The 19,666-nt window shown below is 41.4% G+C and overlaps 1 protein-coding gene across 8 annotated transcripts in view; it reads right to left on the reverse strand.

The window, feature by feature from the left end:
* The window catches only part of sh3gl2a (SH3 domain containing GRB2 like 2a, endophilin A1), a 45,147-nt gene extending 25,786 nt beyond the window's left edge, over nt 1–19,361 (reverse strand). For all 8 annotated transcript variants that reach the window (XM_034130426.1, XM_034130425.1, XM_034130424.1 and 5 more), the window contains exon 1: nt 19,183–19,361. In XM_034130426.1, coding sequence (XP_033986317.1) covers nt 19,183–19,227 — 45 coding nt within the window. In that variant the 5' untranslated portion in view covers nt 19,228–19,361. The remainder of the gene's footprint in view (nt 1–19,182) is intronic.
* Nucleotides 19,362–19,666: the final 305 nt, after the last annotated feature.

Below are 19,666 nucleotides of genomic sequence, written 5' to 3' on the forward strand. Positions count from 1 at the left end.
GCACAGGGAGGGTGCAGACTGTTCCTGTGGTCTGTGAGCGCAGGAGACACCAACGCTCCCTGAACGCAACACATCTGTTCAAACCAGCTTTCCACGCTGGAGTGGACGAATGGTGCCTAGCATGAAAGAAGATCTATTATCACTGTTGACGAGGATAAATGTCTTCCACTCTTATCCTAAGGCTAAACAACCGGCAGCAGAATAATGGATCCTGCAGGCAGCCGTGCTTTTAGACACAAATCAATAAAACAGGTTTTTTGTTTTACCCTCCAAACACTGCCACAGACTTTCAATCACACTGCACCAATTGCTCCCAAAAATAAAGGATAATAAAAAACATCAGAGACCAGCATGACCCATTAAAAAAAGGAGGGGAATTGAAAAGCCTCAGCAGAGCGACGTGCTGTTTATTTGATATTGACTCTCTGCTGTTCAGCGGCGCTCTGATATGATTAGATCTCCACTCCATGAAGAAGGTCGCGTCAGGAGGGCACTCGCATACCGGAAATATAATGATACTCTGAATGATGAGGCTGGAATTCATTGAAAATATGTGAAAAATATATGTTGAAACACAATACGAGGAGCTGAGAATCATTGAGAAGCTACTGTACTATTTGGATGATTGTCATTTTTCAAGCAAAAATGCCAAATATCTACTGATTCCAGCTTCTCAAATATGCAGATTTGAAGCATTAAGCTTTATGAGCTATAAGTAAGCTGAATATTTATTCCCAAATTAAGCAATTGAAAGATGTAATTGTGCACTCTGGATGTAATAACGGGCACTCAGCATTCAGTATCATTGGTTTGAAAAACAAAAGGCATTTTTGTCTAGAAATAACCAGCCGATTAATCGACATTTAAAATGATTCATTGCAGCCCAAAAAAGGCTTATTGTTAAAAGAAAAATCAGCAGCAAAAAATAGAGGCTAAATGCAGGTCCACGAAGATCAGTAAATTAAAAAAGAAAGAAAAAGAAGATAATGGTTCAATCGATTTTCTCAGAGGGATCAATAAACCTCTCACCTTGTGACCTCGTATATTATGAATGCATGTTCCTCAGTGTGTTAAAGCCGTGGTCAGCATGTAGGCGCACTGTTGTAAATAGAGTGGCCATTTAATAAAAAAACACCATAATATACTAGTCAGTTTACTTATTAAATACAATTAAATAGCACAACACGACAGCCTCCAAAATGATCCATTTGATACTGACAGAGCCAGTATTTTGATTTGATAAGAAAGGTCACCTAATTGTGACGTCTGTAGTCAACGCTCTATAAAAGACTACAAATCCCACGGCGCCTTCTCTATAGTGACAGTGATGGGCAACCTGCTAGAAAGACCCCGTCGAAGAACAGTCTTTAACCGTTAAACTACCCTTTAAGTTATTAAGTTATATAAGCCTTAAGTTAAGTTAAGTTGTTTGTTATTTTACTTGAGTTTTGCTTATTTGTTTTGAATATTGTAAAGGCCTATTTTCTTTGTTGCACATATTTTATTTTTGAGCAAACACTTCGCTTAATACCATCGGAGGCCAAGCAACTCTTCAAACTGTAAGTAACACAAATATTAAGGAAGAAAACGAGTTAAAACATGTCTGTTTAAGGCGTCTAGTGGCTTGATAGATAAACAAGGAAGGAAGCCACGACAGATACAGTTGAATAAAAACTTTATAAAAACCTTGGTGAGTTCAGGAGGTGAATCTGCTCTAAAGTGGTTCCTGAGTGGAGATGGGCAGCAGTGCTTCAGAAGATGAAGCATATACAAAAATGCCTGTCTGTGTTTGTGCCCGAACAACGGGGTGTTTCTCAATGTCGAGGAGGCTTGCTTGGTAGCACATGTACCTCTGAGTGAGTTCCTTAAGAAGCGAGGCAAGAATACCTCCTAGCCTCGGAAAACGACGAATGGAACAGGCGAGCAAGTGTGCAGGTGTGCGTCATATGAGAGGCCCCGCCTTACATTTTCCGCCAAAGATTTTGGAAATTGGTCCGTGCGCAAAGCATTATGGGGATTTTAAGACCGCGGAGTCTACACATGTGCAGCCTCGAAATGAAGTACGAAGTACGCCGGGCTCGGTAGATTTCCAAGGATCCTGGACGTTGGAACAGTCCTTCGGCGGGACTCGATGATAGCATCCTTGAAATAGTGGCTCTGGAGCAGCCTTCCTCAACACCCACGGTTTTTGCATTTACTGTGTGCAAGCTGACATCATTTTTTGACTCTTTGCCTTGGTGAACTCTCCCCGAAAGCAGCATGAGGCCCCAATCTGTGAACAATGGCTGATCTCATCACATTGGAGGAAAACAAACCTTGACAATTACAAGAAATCTGTTTTAAATAATGTAAACATTGTTTTTTTATCCAAAAAACCTATTTTATCCTATGAATATATTTGATATATGTGCAAATGTGTTTTGTTTTATGATCATGTATTATCTGTTTGCACACCGGCCTCCACTTACAGTTGTTGACAAATTCAGCTCTTGCATTTTAAATAATTTGTTAAATGTCTATAAACCGATATAGGGATGCTTAATAAGGGAACATTTAGTTAAATCTTGCCTTTTATTATATAGGTTTGCAAATTCAGGCTGCAACTAATGTCAATTGTTGATTATTTTTTATTTTTTATTTAAAATGGGAGAACATTAGGAAAATAATGTCCATCCTACTTTCTCTCAGTCCAATGTAAAGTCCTTGCCATGTTGAAAACTAACATTTAGTTTAATATCATATGAAACAGAAAATCTTCATAAAGGAGATTCTAAAGACATTAAAAATAGGCTACTTTAACAACTAATGGATTATCTTTTGTTATCATTAAACAATCATTAGGTGTGTTTTGTCAGAATGACTCTCAGGGAATAATGTCATCTATAATAAAACTAATCTTTCAGGATTTTCACACATTATTATTTACTCACACCGATTGATTTACTCTGCTAACACCTGGTTACTTGGCTGTAAACACACACCTCCATGCAGCTAAACTGAAGACCGTATAATTAAAAACTATTCATTTCATTCTCTGTGTGTAATCCACGGCTCAGTCTGATGGTGGTATTTGTCATATTAAAGTCGTTTAACGTTGCTTCCCCTGAGCCTGTGGCACTTCGTATAAGTCTGGAAGATGATGAAGAGGCTTGTTGACACAAAGCACCAGCGTGATTAAATGACTCATTAATCAACTGCATGGTAAACAATAATATTATCGCAATTACTCACGATAGTGCAGGGTTAGTGATAATCAGGATCAAATGAAACTTAAAGTGGAAAAGGATGTGTTGTATCTGCCTCTTCACATGGTCATCCTTAAAGGGGCTCCATTATGCTTTTTGGATTTCCCTTTCCTGTAGTGTGTTATTTAGGTTTTTGTGCATTTAGGTGTGCAAAGGCTAACATCACAAAGTTCCCTCAAGAGGGGGTTTCTCTCCCACACTCTCCCCCTGCCTGAAACGCCTCCATTTGCTCCTTTGTTTACTTCTGTAACATAATGACATCACTCTGTAACACTGGCTCTCCAACTAAACACTTTGTACATGAAAGACATCTCTAAGCAGCTGACCAATCACAAGGCCAGCTAACCAATCGGAGCACACTGGGCTCTGGTTTCAGACAGAGGGTGAAAAGAGGTGCTGCAGCACAGGCAGTATGAGAACAACAAAGACCTTTTTGGCACATTACACACATAGGAACCACACTTAGGAACCACACTTAGGAACCACACTTAGGAACCACACTTAGGAACCACATAGGAACCACACATAGGAACCACACATAGGAACCACACATAGGAACCACACATAGGAACCACACATAGGAACCACACTTAGGAACCACACTTAGGAACCACACTTAGGAACCACACATAGGAACCACACTTAGGAACCACACACATGAACCACACACAGGAACCACACTTAGGAACCACACATAGGAACCACACATAGGAACCACACACAGGAACCACACATAGGAACCACACATAGGAACCACACATAGGAACCACACTTAGGAACCACACTTAGGAACCACACTTAGGAACCACACTTAGGAACCACACATAGGAACCACACTTAGGAACCACACATAGGAACCACACATAGGAACCACACATAGGAACCACATAGGAACCACACATAGGAACCACACTTAGGAACCACACTTAGGAACCACACTTAGGAACCACACATAGGAACCACACATAGGAACCACACATAGGAACCACACATAGGAACCACACTTAGGAACCACACTTAGGAACCACACTTAGGAACCACAAAATGAGCATAATCAGGCCTCTTTAAACCTTGTTGAGTGTTATTCAGTGTAAAGCGATCAAATTGCCAGTAGAAATCCTCTAAAATGCCACTGTGATCAAATAAAAAATAGCAAGAAGGAGTCGTGACTCTCTGACCGTGTCACATGGTACACTCGGCAGCACATGCACCATGTTTCACAGATAACCACTGCAGCGCTCTGCTTCTGACTCACACACAGCTCCAACATGATGCAAAGTCACTGTGCTCTGATTAATCTGAGTATAATCCCTGATAAGACATTCAGTCTCAGCTCTGCAGTTGGTGGGAGGACGCTGTGTGTGTGTGTGTGTGTGTGTGTGTGTGTGTGTGTGTGTGTGTGTGTGTGTGTGTGTGTATATATGTATGTATATGTGTATGTGTATGTGTGTGCACAGGAAGAGTAGCTGTCCGCGGCTAGATCAACTAACATGGGTTTTTTTGCAGCAGGGAAATCCTGCAAGCACAAAAAATACATATTCTTCCCCAAAACGTTCTGCTTTAGAAGATATTTAAATACAATTTTAGCTCATTCTGTTTCCTCCCACCCCTCATTACTGTCCTCTCATGAGCCAAATTAGGCGTAAGGCTGAGTGCATGATGCTGCAGCTGCCTGAACGCAAAGCCTCTTCTCCTCTTTTGTTCCCAACATCCTCCTCTCATCTCTTCCTGCTCTCGGCTGCACGTTATCCCCTCTTTCTATCATATTCCCTTCTTTCTCTTCCACACTATTCCTGTCCAAATGTCCTATTTTATTCATCGCCAGCAAATGAGTAAGTGCATCTGCCACATTATAAAGTTCACATAATGCCGTGTCATTCCATGTTGCTTCTTTAAGCTAGCGCTATCGCTCATAGGCTGGGCCGCCGCTTCAGTGCAGACGGAGATATCTCCACAGCCATTGAATGGATTTGATAACGAAACATGATTTTATGCAAATATGTAGACATGGATCTCAGATGATGAATCCTACTAACTTTGGTGAACTCCTGACTTTATATCTAGTGTAACCATCGGAAAATAATGAATACAAAATACCCAAGGACTTTTTAGAAGTACTTCATTTCTAAATATGTTCCTATACGAGACACAACGACTCTGTGAGATTGTCCTCAGGCACAGTGGGGCGTTAAGCTAAAAGCTACTGTTAGCATTGTAGCAGCGACAATGAAACCATGCTGAATGCAAACAGGTATAATGTTTGACCACTATCACTGTTTAGCATGTTAGAGTATAATCATTTGTTTAAAAAAAAAATCCATCGCAATCAATCCAAAAGGTTTTGAAATATTTGAGCTAGGGCTGTGCGATTATGGCAAAAATCATAATCACGATTATTTTGGTCAATAATTGATATCACGATTATTCAATGACTTTGAAAACATCCATTTATTGAACTTTAAAACAAATACAAATAATAATTTGAACAGTCTCTTTTTAACTGTTGATTTCCCTGAACGTATAATTCAACTGAAAAACCAATACAAAAATAAATAAAATAAATGATACATTTATATTTACATTTAAATAAATAATATCAAAATAATAAATACCAATAAACAAGATCAACAAATATTTTGGAGCGCACTTCAACAAGCTACTAAACATATGTAAATATGATAAATACAAATAAATTAGACTAAAATAAATTAGATCAAATATGTTGCAGTGCACTGTCACAACCTAGCAAAGCAAAATAATCGTTTCTTTCGATTATGTTGTTTTCGTAATTGTGGCAGGCCAAAATCGTAATTGCGATTAAAATACGATTAATTGCACAGCCCTAATTTGAGCTATCATGTATCCAATGGAAGAATCCCACTGGTTTTTGTTGAGGGAACCAGGGAGATGCTGCCTTCAGGATCCAACACAAAAACACGAGATCCTGCAGCTCTGTATTGCAAATCCAGGGAAAAGGACTTTGTTCGATTGTAATGTCTTTACAGTGAGCATCACATCTCAGTGACTCTTGGTTTTCTCCTGTCTTTTGTATTCTGATCATCATTTCATGGTCTCAAGTTTGACTGAAATGGTGACTGGCTTGTGTCGCTTGATTAATGACCTCTTGACAGATGATGACCTTTAACCCTTGAGTAAAAGCACTACCCTATCAAAGACAGTATACTTCACAAGGTCTCTGGGGAAATAAAAACATCCATATCTGCATTGCCCTTCATTAAATCCCCAACACGTCGGCAGTTACACCGAAGCCATTAACCAAGAACGGGTTTTCAGGAGAGTGGACATGGATGCTTCTCGGTTATAGATGTAGGTAATAATAATAATAATGTGACCTCAATGTCCCTGGAGTAGAGGTGTGTGCTTGTGTCTGTAGGTATGTGTGTGCGTGTGCGTGTGCGTGTGTGTGTGTGTGTGGAGGTGGTTTAGTCGTATCAATGTTTCCAGCTATTCCCACACATAGAAGCAAATACAATAACTCTGGAGACACATTCATTGATGTAGAAAAACATAAAGCAAAAAACCCAATGCTAATATTTTGTTGTGTAATATTACTTGTGGGGGAAACTTCTGAAGCAATTGGAGTCAGGACTCAAAGAGAGACACGATGGAGAGCTGGAGCTTTGATGGCAAACACTGACGGTTTATTTGGAGCTTCGGCCGGAGAATTCACAAGACATGTCACGGGCCACGGTCTGACCACACGGTTGAGATGCCACAATCAATTCTGAAGAACTCTTCTGCAGCTCCAGGTTTGAACTAGTTCAGAGTGTAATAATCAAGATTCTTTATCAGCGAGACTAAACAAATATGGACCCTGAATCTAACTAGAGCTGTCGTCCATAGAAAAGAATGTGCGCCAGGGAATCTAGGTACCTGAAAAGAAGGGCTTCTAGATGTCCCTGAACAATAAACTACCTCATGGCGGCTTGTGCTCGGTCATAAGCAACAACAATGCGCCCAAGCTGCCCCTCCTTGAGAGAGATAGCAGCAATACCCAAGGCCGTAGACCTATGCCAAGGAGACAGTGAGAGGAGACAAAGATGAACTGTGTCGAAGGTTGATTACCTAAGCAAATTATTCCCTAACATTACTGAATGTTCAGCAAGTCTCACTAATGGTCTTTTAAATTGTGAGTTAAAGAAAATATACAGAAATGAAATCTACATATTCTTTTCTTCATTGGTCATGATTGATTACACAAGCCTTATCCCAGCATTTAAAAACAGCTCCTGAGACTTTCCCTTCTCCACACCCAGGCATCGACAGCCTCTCCTGCAGTGGTTGATGCCCAGAATAAATAATATGCCAGGCTTGAATAAAACATTAAGCATGGCCTGAATACTGATGCAGCGAGAGCAGGAGAAGGAAACAAGGGAGTGGAGAAGGGAAGAAAGAAACCAGAGACAGTGATGAACAACACATCGCTTCCTACCGACAAACTGAAAACCTCAAGCGACCGTAGCTGTCAAAATAAAAATGATTGACTCTGCAGGACACCAACGCTTCTCACCCAGCACATCTTTCTTCTTTGACACGTTTTCACAATTCTGCCACATGAGGCCGTTTAACCAGTGGTGGGAAAAGGAATCAGATGTTGTACTTAAGTGAAAGTAGAAATACCACAGTATAGTACTGCATTTCAAAGTGTTCTTAAAGTGGACCTATCATGCTATATTTGAATAATATAGTGTAGGACCATACCTATATAAGGCATATTTATACTTTTTTTTTTTCAAAATACCAAACAGATCATGCATTTTAGCCATGTCTCATTTCGCTCAATTTGAATTTTTTTAGCTCTGTTTTTGCAAGGGCAGATTCTGTGAGAACAGCACCATCTACAGGCCTGGCATATGTACTACAGCGTCTCCAGCGCTTTCGAACACCAATAGCCGTAGCGCCACTGTCCTGACGTCAGGACAGTGTTCAAATCTGGATCAGTTTTTATCAGATCCGTTGCAGCCCCTTTTTTAGAGATTTGGGTATGGAGGAAAATAGAGAGGGTTGTGTTTTCTGACACTTGGTGAGTTCCCTGGAACACCAGGGACACATATTCATGTATAAAAGACGTACAAAAGTGCATTTTGCATGATAGGTCCCCTTTAAGTTAATGTAAAAAAGGGGGATAAGAATTAAATAGACTTTAGGTACAAAAAGTAAAAGCACTTGGCCCACATTATAATTACTGATGCATGAATGTGTTGCAACTGGTATCAGCAAATCTAATTAAAATACTACGTATACATATAATACTGGGGAGCTTGGGAATGTACTACTCCAGGTATAACTATAAAAGGATGTGTTGTTTTTAATTCATGTGAATTATGTGAATCTGCAAAGTAACTAAAGGTATTGAATACATATAGTTAAATAAAAAGTACAATATTTACCTCTAAGATGTGGAGTAAAAGTATAAAGTAGCAGTCATCTAAAAATACTCAAATGATATACAAATATCTAAAATGTTTTGTGACCAACTATTTATTGTGTTTAACCGCCACCTTCACAGAGTGACACAAATATACAGATCCAAATTAAACACATTGAAATACAAAAATGCGAATAAGGACAGGGTCCCCCCCATTTCCAGCCTTCTTACTGTTCCTCAAGAAATATATATGTTGCTTGTTTGCAATCATTTAAGTTCATATTTTCACACATATGTTAACATAACAAATCATAGTCTGCACGTTTTCTGACACAACATTTCATTGTTGTAAATTAAGTTGACAGTGAGTCCTCTCCTAATCAGCTTCCCATACGTCAAGGTGTGCAGTCATATTTTACATATGGATATACCCAGGTCAGCAGCTTTTTAAATAGCTTCTAATGTTTCTCCTTCGGCATTGTTTACAGATGCGATTGACAGCTAAAATTAGTACTTAAGTACAGCGCTGAGTACTGAGTAAATGCGGTTACTTCCCACTACTGCATTTAACGAGTTTAGCTCATCGTGCCCGTATTTAAACACGCCGACAGCATCTTACCCACGGTGAGCTAAGAATAGGCCGTGTCCGTCATTAACCTCCAAACAGGAAGTGACGTCACCGTCTGGCTCCAACCCTCCAGATACTGCAGGAGCAAAACCACTGACATTTCTTTCAATGTTATTGCGAATGTTAACCCTCTTTTATACAATATTTTTTAAATAATCCATAGAATTGAAGACAACATTAATAGTGTCCAACATTTTTCACATCTATTAATGTTGTCACTTGCTGCTACCTTATTACTCTTTATGCTCAATTTATTTTTATAACGCCTTTTGCCTGCACTTTCCCTTTGCTGTGACATTTCCCCGCTGTGGGATGAGTAAAGGATTACTAATGCTGTTACTTAAAGGGGACCTATCATGCAAAATGCACTTTTGTACGTCTTTTATACATGAATATGTGTCCCCGGTGTTCCAGGGAACTCACCAAGTGTCAGAAAACACAACCCTCTCTATTTTCCTCCATACCCAAATCTCTAAAAAAGGGGCTGCAACGGATCTGATAAAAACTGATCCAGATTTGAACACTGTCCTGACGTCAGGACGGTGGCGCTACGGCTATTGGGCCAACTCCACCAATCAGGAGGAGACAGCCACGGCCATTGCCGTTCGAAAGCGCTGGAGACGCTGTAGTACATATGCCAGGCCTGTAGGTGGTGCTGTTCTCACAGAATCAGCCCTTGCAAAAACAGAGCTAACATTTTTCAAATTGAGCGAAATGAGGCATGGCTAAAATGCATGATCTGTTTGGTATTTTGAAAAAAAAAAAGTATAAATATGCCTTATATAGGTATGGTCCTATACTATATTATTCAAATATAGCATGATAGGTCCACTTTAATGTATAGTCTGTCAGGCTTTCTGTATTGTTCCTGGCAACAACTCAGGAAAGCAGCTCTAGAAATGCCGAGTCATGTTTATCACATGGTGAAAAGCCAACAGACGAAAAGGTCGTTGTTGAAAGGCTCTCTAAAAGATTTATGAGCCATCCAGTAAATTAACGAGAGCTTTTGTCGTGAAGTGAGGCGATAGAGGACACATTTTAAATTCACACAGAAAAACTGCTGGTGAGGAACGCTGAAAGACTTCCCTGTTTGCAAACTTAAGGAAGGGACCAGCCTTCAGGAGCTGGGATCAAATATCTGAGCGCCTGCTGAAATGTCTGCTCAGTGAGCCGAGGCAAAGCACAGCAGTGTCCCGATAAAGAGCCTTCAGAGAAAGAGCTCTACTGAGGCAGGTGAAAACATTTTTGAAGCTGGGAGGCATTTGACAAGCAAAATTGAAAAGTACAATAAGCTCAGTGAGGGGAGGAAATAATCAAGATGAAAGGATGGAGGGACATGGCAGCAGGGACTGTGTGTTTCTGGATACGATCCAGTGCAGCATCTCTTTTGCTGCATTGCTGATCCACACTTAGCCAAAACTGGGAGCACTGGGTTGAGTGAGGAGAGCGTTCAGTTCTTAAAGAGACAGTACGCAGCATTGTCGGGAGCTGATTGTAAACACACAGCATTCAGAGGACGCCCCTCCTCTCAAGGAGCAAAAAGAGAGAGAGTGAGAATAACAAGGTTTATTATTAGATTGTTTTTCAAAAAACACATCCACACCTCCACAGAACCCGGCAGGACGGAGCTGGTTTCTGAATATATGCAGACAAATTGCACACTTCATCCTGCAAACAAGAAAAATAACGTTGTGTAATACAAAGGCTCTTGGGCATTATACACTTATGTGCAGTTATACATTTATTTTGCTTTACTGCTTATTTGTTTATATGTATTTGTAATAATATGTGCTCATGTACAAGTCTAAACGTATATAAACATGTGTCTTTTGCCCTTTAATCTGCACTGTATCTTTGCCACTGTAATTCTGTTCATTTGCCCACTGTAGGAGAAATAGAGGATTTCTGATTTTGGCCTACTGTATCTTATGTGTGTGAGCGCGTGTGGTTGTGTAGTGTGTGTGTGTGTGTGTGTGTGTGTGTGTGTGTGTGTGTGTGTGTTGGGGGCACCCTCGGTAAAGCTGACACACGACTAAAAGCACACAGCTGCCACTCAGCAGAAGAGAGGGGCCGACAGGGGAAACACTGAGGCACATAAAACACACGGCGATTTTACAACCTGTTATCCGTCACTTTGAATACACAAAATGTGACGACTTAAGAATGACAACTGAAGGCACACCCTGCTTATCGGCCGAGGCTTACATACCCATGCGGGGCCTGAAGGCTCTTTGTTATGCCAAGAAATGCAAAGCAAAAACAGGAGAAATAAGAAAATGCAGTGACTCAGCTGATAAAAACAAACTAATGGGTGAGTTTTTAAGAAAATGCTGCATGTAACTTTAAGAGATCATTCCAACAAGGAGTCTGCATCCGCTGACTCATGACAAAAAAACTGAAATGACTCAAATTATCTACACTTTCTAAAAACCCCCCCGGAGTCACAATTCTGAATCTCACGGTTTACATCCAACGGCAAAATGTAGTTTTACTGCAGGCTGTATTGTGCAACGTGCATAGTGACGCAGTAACAAGGGTGTAGAGGTCGGGGAAGGAGAGGGTGGGTAGCACACTTTACTTTCATGCAAGAGATTTAGTCAATTACTTACATATAATATTGAGATTGTTATTAAAAAAAAAGGCCTTTAAATTGTTATCTAAATAGTCACCCAGCAGTTTTTACAATAGTTAGTTAACTATTAGCTGTAGTAGTAGAAGTAGGGATAAGTACATGTCCCATCTTTGCCAGCTGTAGCTAAATGATACGTACATTGACGCAGCAATTATTCGAATACAATGACATAATTAGGAGGCGACCCTAGTTCGCAAAATGACCTGAATGCATGCTAACAATGTCGTCGTCCCTCTCCAGCATTAGAGAGAGAGAGAGAGAGGAAGAGAGAGAGAGAGAGAGAGAGAGAGAGAGAGAGAGAGAGAGAGAGAGAGAAGGAGAGAGAGGAGAGAGTAGAGGAGAGAGAGAGAGAGAGAGGAGATAGAATGAGAAGAGAGAGAGATAAGAGGAGATGTAGACGAGTAGAGAGAGAGAGGAGAGAGGAGTAGAGAGAGAGAGAGAGAGAGAGTCTAGTTGAACATGTTAGTCTAGTCGGCCTGACTCATGACCTTTTATCCGGCTGGATCAGTGGACGTAATATCCTTTGGCCCCGGCCTGAAGTATAAGTAACCTGACTGATGTGTTACAATAACTCCATGTCGCTGTCCGTGGTTCTGAAGGAGCAGACGCACCTTCACACAATGTCTGTTTGACAAAGCTAAGGGTAACAAGCATTAGTTGCACTTGTCAGAGATCATATTACACCATCAACAATGGTTGCCATGTGTAGATATGGTAAAAAGCAACGTAGTAAAAAACCTGTGTGACTACACCTATAACATTTCACCACTACTCAATAAATCCTGCAACCTACACGACTGTGACTCCTTGTTATAAATAATTAAAATGCCATTACAAAAGATGGCGTGATTCTTAAAGTAAGTGCTGCAATGATTATTTGATTTACTATTTGGTTAATAAGCCAAAAATAAGTAATCGCAAACTCATTTTCACACTGAAAAGTAATTTCATTTCAAGAAATGTTCAGCTATAACACATATTTTTGCTAACACTTTCTAGAGTGAGTGTGTGTGTGTGTGTGTGTGTGTGTGTGTGTGTGTGTGTGTGTGTGTGTGTGTGTGTGTGTGTGTGTGTGTGTGTGTGTGTGTGTGTGTGTGTGTGTGCATTTCTGACCCCTTTTAGCCTCCACTTGCACTGCTGGGTCAGACCCAAATACCATCTCTGTGATATAGACATGTACGGGGGGTTCCAAATGCATGACATGAACCATTTTCATTGTACTTGTTTATTGCACTAATTAAGGTAAGTGGAAGAAGTTTCATACAAAAAAAATACTTGAAAGTATTTTTCGTAGATTTTCAAACTTTCAAACGGGTCAATTTAACCCTGAATGTAACAGGAGGGTTAAAGGATGTGCTTGCTTTGTCATACATTGTAGTGAACTAGAGTTTGTACCGTTGTTTGGACAAAGCATGGCACCTCATTTTGATAAAAGAACGAGGTGACAAATAGATTATTTGACCTATTTTGAAAAGTATCAGCTCCAGAATTGGTAAAAACATTGGGATATAAAACGTACTGGCAATATCAACTGTCAAAATTTGGTTTCTCCTAAAGCCTTTTAAGAAAGTCCATCGTCACAGATTGAGTTCTCCACACTTCCTCTGTTTGACTTCTCCTTCCTCCTGCTCTCCCTTTAGGAATCTCTTGGCTTGATGTCCCTTTATCTCTCTGCCACTCCCTACTGTACCTGCTCAAGGCCACTCTCTATCTTCTCCTTCCTTGTCTTCTCTTATCTCTCTTTCCTAGCTTCCCTCTCTCCCCCCCCCCCCCCCCCCCCCATCTGTTATCTCCCAGCTGGATCTGTTTTACGCTGCAGTGCAGTGGGCCCGAGTGAGGATCCAGGCAGGATGAGTCACCCCCTCACAATCTGCTGCCCTAAAGCCCCGCAGGCGTCAGTCACATCCAGAGACCCTCTGCTGTCCATCGGCATGCACAGGATGTAGTTATTCACGCTTTCGCATTGCGTACCTTTTTCTGAGGGAATCAAACCCAGAAACTCCTGTATGTTTGTGCACTCACTCAGAAACAAATGGACAATGGAATTACTCAATTGTTTTCCGTTAATCTACAAACATAGAATGGATGTTTTTTCAGCAGTCAAATCCTAATGCTACACACAACACAATGAGGGTAAGATGTGTAGTCCCCACATTAGTATTCAGCCCACACACTGGGAATCCTCTAGTCGAACGAGGGCTGACTGCGAAATGAAGGATTACTGTTCTCTTACTAAGAAATACATGATACCACATCCAAATGTAATCCCCGTTTCTTAACAACCAATATTACACAGACGGATTGACACAGGCAGCTCCTGCATCTCGGTAGGTCCTTTTGTTGTCATACAGAACATGTGAGATAACACTTCACGCTGTGCCTTTTCAGCGATCCATCATCGGTGTCTTGGCTGAGATTTCCAGCTTTTCTCAGACTCATGTCAAAACCGCTGACGAGATCATTTCTAAATCACAACAGGAGACATTGTTACCTGCAGTTCACCTATGTCGTGTCTTTACAATCTGAAGATATTAGAGCGCTTTCATTTCAAAAGTTATTTGTGATTTGTTGTGCCAGTGAATTTTTTTTTTTTTAACACTGAGTAATTGAATTTAGAATGACTTGAATATGGCTTTCACCCAAATCTGGTGTAACTGATGATATACTCACTCAAAGGAACTGCCATCCTTAACTCATTACTATAATTAGAATGAATATTTCATTATTATGATGTGTTATATAATAGTTAATGGACTGTAAGTAGCCCATATGGTGTTGATCTGCAGCCAAGAAAGAACATTTGAATATACTTCCACAGTACATTTAGCACACACTATTCTCTAAAATGGCCTCTTATCTTATGCAATCTCTTATATATATGTTTCTGAGAAGCAGGTGGGGCTCGAAGTGAAGCTCTGAGGAAAAAGTAGTATGACATTTTGACAGATGGAAGGTCTAGTAAATGATCTTTCCACTAACTTCACATAGAAAAGCAATGCTTTTAGACTCAATGGATTCAAACAAAAACATGACGTTTGCAGACGCAGAGGATGATAAAGCTGTGAGGAAACTAGTTCTCCTCTTTCTGACATTGAGAAGAAGCAAAGCAACCATTTTATCTGGAAAAGCTACAAGACCCACACCCCCTCCCCCCCCAAATACTTGAAGTTTTTGTTTCCCTCTCTCTCTCACGCTGGCACCCTTTCTGAAGCTCCTCATCTCCCCTCTTTCTCTCTTGCAGTTTCTAATTAATGAACACATTTTCTCTTCCTGCTGGCAGACCACACTCATTCCACTTCGATAAAATGACTCTCTGCAGCCTTAAAATAGATATGAAAACAGCATTTAAACCAGGGGTTGATGAAAATAAAACAACAAGCTGAACTGTAGTAGATGCATGGTGCAGTTCACTCTTTCTCTAAACCACTAGTTGTGCTTATCACAGCCCCAAATCAAAAAGCCTCATCACATGTTCACACGGATGCATGCTCGGACTTGTACACACGCCTATGACTCTCTCCATGGGAAACAGAGCCATGATGAAAGTAGCATCTGCTCAAAGCATGACTCATTTGACTCTGAGGTGAAGTTGACTTGTGACGCAATAAGCGAGCAATCTCCACCTTTAAAAATACACCTGACAGAAGAACTGAGTCGTGGCTTATAATGACGTACGGCATAAATGGGGGATTTTTTTTATTTGAGATTGATTCTTTAACTATTTTTAAAGTTTGAATTGTGTTAAGGCAGGCATATCTCTTACAGTGTATAAAGAGGCATGGTCCACCACAGTGAGAATGAGTAATGCGTCTCTGGATAAATAAATAAATCATTTATTAAAAGGCAATGTATTGTGGGCCTGCTGGGTCTTACCCTTCATGCTCCATGCTTCCCCGTCTTTTTTTAAAATGGCCCCCGTTATTAATGCACCACTATAAGCCTGCATGTCCTTGGGTGAGAGCGATAGAGAGAGAGAGAGAGAGAGAGAGAGAGAGAGAGTCTTCTGTCCGTGAAAAGTGTGATTGTTGTTGTGTGAAATAAATTACTCAGTGATGTACGTGAGAAGGTGAAAGATGAGGGTGTGAGAGCATGTGTGCTAAAAACTTCAGTGACTCCACGGCATTCTGCTTTTCATGGCTTTTTAAGTGCACAAAGTCTGTCATAAAGAAAGACTCAAAGCACAAGAATGAGGGTTTCCCATCTTTCGGAGCAGATGCTGCGCACTTAACGTCAGACAAAACTGCACAGCTAATTAGCAATTAGTGACACATGGGAATTTAAGGTCAATGCAGCATTTTAGGACCTGCAATCTGCTCCAATCTACATATAACAGTTAGCTCCATTTATTCATTGAAATGTGTTGTGTTTAGATTTGATGTAATCACAGATATTAACCTAACAAGCCCTGTCCTCTACTGTCCATATGGCTCGGCTTCATATACCTTGAGACAATTTAAATGAGAGAGAGAGTTGGCTTTTTATAGCAAGGTTCAGCTGCTTCACTTCTGATGTCTTGAATTAAACCATTGAAGGAAATGTTGCAAATCAATGAGAAATATGGCTTAAAGCCAATATTGGATTTTTTGAGGATTGTGTATCAATTTTATGAAGTACCTTGATTTATAGTGTATTCAATTAGTTGGAACATCTTGAAATGGCATAATAGTGCTGCTTTCTTGCTCGGTTGGGAGCAGTCACAACAAGAGGCACTCAAGGGGTCGAGACCAAGATATCGTCCTAAATTGAATTTGGTCAACTCCCTGTTTCCAGTCTATGCTAAGCTAAAGTGACTTGCTACCAGCGATAGCTCAGTGTTTACTGTATAATTAATGACAGAGGCATCGATCTTCTTATCTAATTCTCGTCTCATTATGCATATTCTAAGGAAAATCTAATTATTGCTTTAATGCTGGTAACCATTCTACCATTCTGTTGTCTGGTTCTTTATAAATCCTTGGTACCATCCTTAATCCCTGTGACCCCCTCTGCATGTGTTTGGGTGGGGGTACGCCTGTGGTCTGCTTGCAGGATGTGTGTGTAAGTAGCCAGATTGTGAAGTTACTGCCCGGGTGAGTCTGGGCCTGGATTACAGGAACAGAGGGGCGATATGAGCCTTCTGCCACTGGGAGTCTGGGGAGGATGACAGTGAGTGTGTGTGTGTGTGTGTGTGTGTGTGTGTGTGTGTGTGTGTGATGCAGATGAACAGACGGAAGGGGACCACAGAGACCGCTGACTCTGAAGCTGCCTAACATCGCAGTGGGAGTAAAACTGAGTAATGAAGACTGTGAAAATCTACAAATTCAGATGTATTCACCACACACACACACACACACACACACACACACACACACACACACACACACACACACACACACACACACACACACACACACACACACACACACACACACACACACACACACACACACACACACACACACACACACAACACACACACACACACACAACCCACACACACACACACACACACACACACACACACACACACACACAACACACACACACACACACACACACACACACACACACACACACACACACGGCTGTAGAGAAACATCTGCAGGGAGAGTAGGCTCTGCTAATAGGTGACAATAGACTCATCACACAGAATTAACACAATGTGTGCAGTCATCTAATACCCTGTGTGGGCCGCTGTCTACTTCCAATCTGATCTAATGAGCTCCTGATTAAAACTGAGAACTCTGTTAAAAGCAAAACAATCATGCTTTTGAGGAATAGCAACACTCCTATTTGTGGCTTTTATCTTCTCAGCAGGCATCTCAAATGTCAGTGTGACATGAACGATGATATAAATAACTAATGGCAGCATACATGACCTATAAATACAATACGAGACTCCATTGTATCACCATATTATGTCCCAGCTGTTTGATGTGCACTCATCACTTCCTGTCCTCACAAACTGCCAGCTTAGTCTCAGTTATGCAGGTCCAACATGTAACTAATAGATTAAATATCCACACTAGCTGACCTTCACGAGACACACTATTATCAACGTCACAATTGACACATTAATCCCATCCATTTCAGTGAAGATTGCCTGTAATTATGAGGTAAGGTGCAAACTGGGAGCAAGCAAGGCCATTTGGACATTGGTGGACTGAAGAACAAGGGGAGGAGAGAGAAGCGTGTGTGTGTGTGTGTGTGTGTGTGTGTGTGTGTGTGTGTGTGTGTGTGTCAGGCTCCGGGTGTCCTGCTCTGTGAAGCTTGAAGCTGACTCTCAGTGTTACTGTGACTCACTCTTAGAAACAGGACAACCTCCCTCACACTCTGGAGCTCCCAGCCCACACCGGAAACACACGTCACTCAAAGCCTTGGGGTAAGAGAAGGTTGCCGGGAAGAATCTGTCCATACATTGGTCCATCAATATCTCCTCGGTGACCCATGGCCCTCAATGTTGGCCTCTGAACTCACTCATAGTCTGAAATACTGGAAGCAAAACAACCAAAGATGCTACAATGTGTGGGATGGGATGAGGAGTAACCTTGAACTGAATATCTTCTCATGTATGACATCTACAAATAACAAACGATTCAGCATTGGAAAGGGAAGACGTGATTTCATTCACCACTGATATCCCGCAGTAGAAGATAAATGCGTTTAGAGGGCGCTGCGGTCATGGCTTGCCGCTGATGGTAGGAGCGGATTTCCGCCAAGGAGCACTTAACGATTGCATAACATCGTCGTGCGCGTCGGAGTTCCCACTGTTGGTTGGCCGAAAGAAACACTGATTTAAAACCGTGCTTCATTTAGGGCAACAACCTGCGCAGTACAAGTGTGAGCGGCTGCCATGAGCTGCGACTCTGGTGCCTCTGTTTTCTGTGCAGAATGTCATCTGAAGGGTACCGGGAGGAACTGACGTCCCCGGCATCACCACCATCACCGTGTCGTGCCACCTGCCTCCCAGGCGGCCGCACAGAAAAATGCCTTTGAATAATCGTCGTGGTTTTCAGGAATGCATTAAAAAAAACACATTAAAAAAAAACAGCAACGTTGTTTTGCTGCAGTGCAAAACACGAGTAATAAATTATTCTACTGCTGCAACGCTGCACCATCTTTGCAGTGGAGTACATTTCAGCACTAGGACAGCGATGGGAGATTTAGAGGCAGCAGATGGAGCTGAGCTGCAGCGGATTGATACATGAGGGCAACACGATGTATCCATTTACAACCAAATTCCACCATCCAAACGCCACTCCACTACAACGTGACACCACAAACATGGAGATCTGATGATGCCTCTTACCTGAGTGGCTTTGTGGAATTGCTTCTTCAGCCCCGCTACAGACATGGTTGCTACACGGTGGTTCTAGCTGGGGATATGAACTGGATGCTTCAGGTGCGTAAAGGGAGGAAATCTCGGTGCTACTTGTATCTGGTGATGATCTTGCAGCCGTGGCTAACCCCTGTCTACGCGGTGCTTCAGCAGAGGGATCTCCTGTGAGAAAAGGGGGATGAGTAAAGCCCGGATCAGGCTATTGGATGTCGGATCCACATGTCCATGAGGGCGCTGACGTCGGAGCAGCTCCTCTTAAAGCGGCCGTTCCTCTCACCACGGCTGGGACTGTAGAGGGACTTATTGCTAATGTCACATCGTTTATTAAAAAGACAAAAACAGATTGGGTGAAAGCGATACAAATTGAATTTAAATCACTGGGGTTTTATAACCAGTTGGAATCTAACTAAGTAGGCTACATACAAGTACTATACTTAAAGGTGGGGTAGGTAAT

This window comes from Trematomus bernacchii, unplaced genomic scaffold, assembly GCF_902827165.1.
Source record: "Trematomus bernacchii unplaced genomic scaffold, fTreBer1.1, whole genome shotgun sequence".
NCBI lineage: Eukaryota > Metazoa > Chordata > Actinopteri > Perciformes > Nototheniidae > Trematomus > Trematomus bernacchii.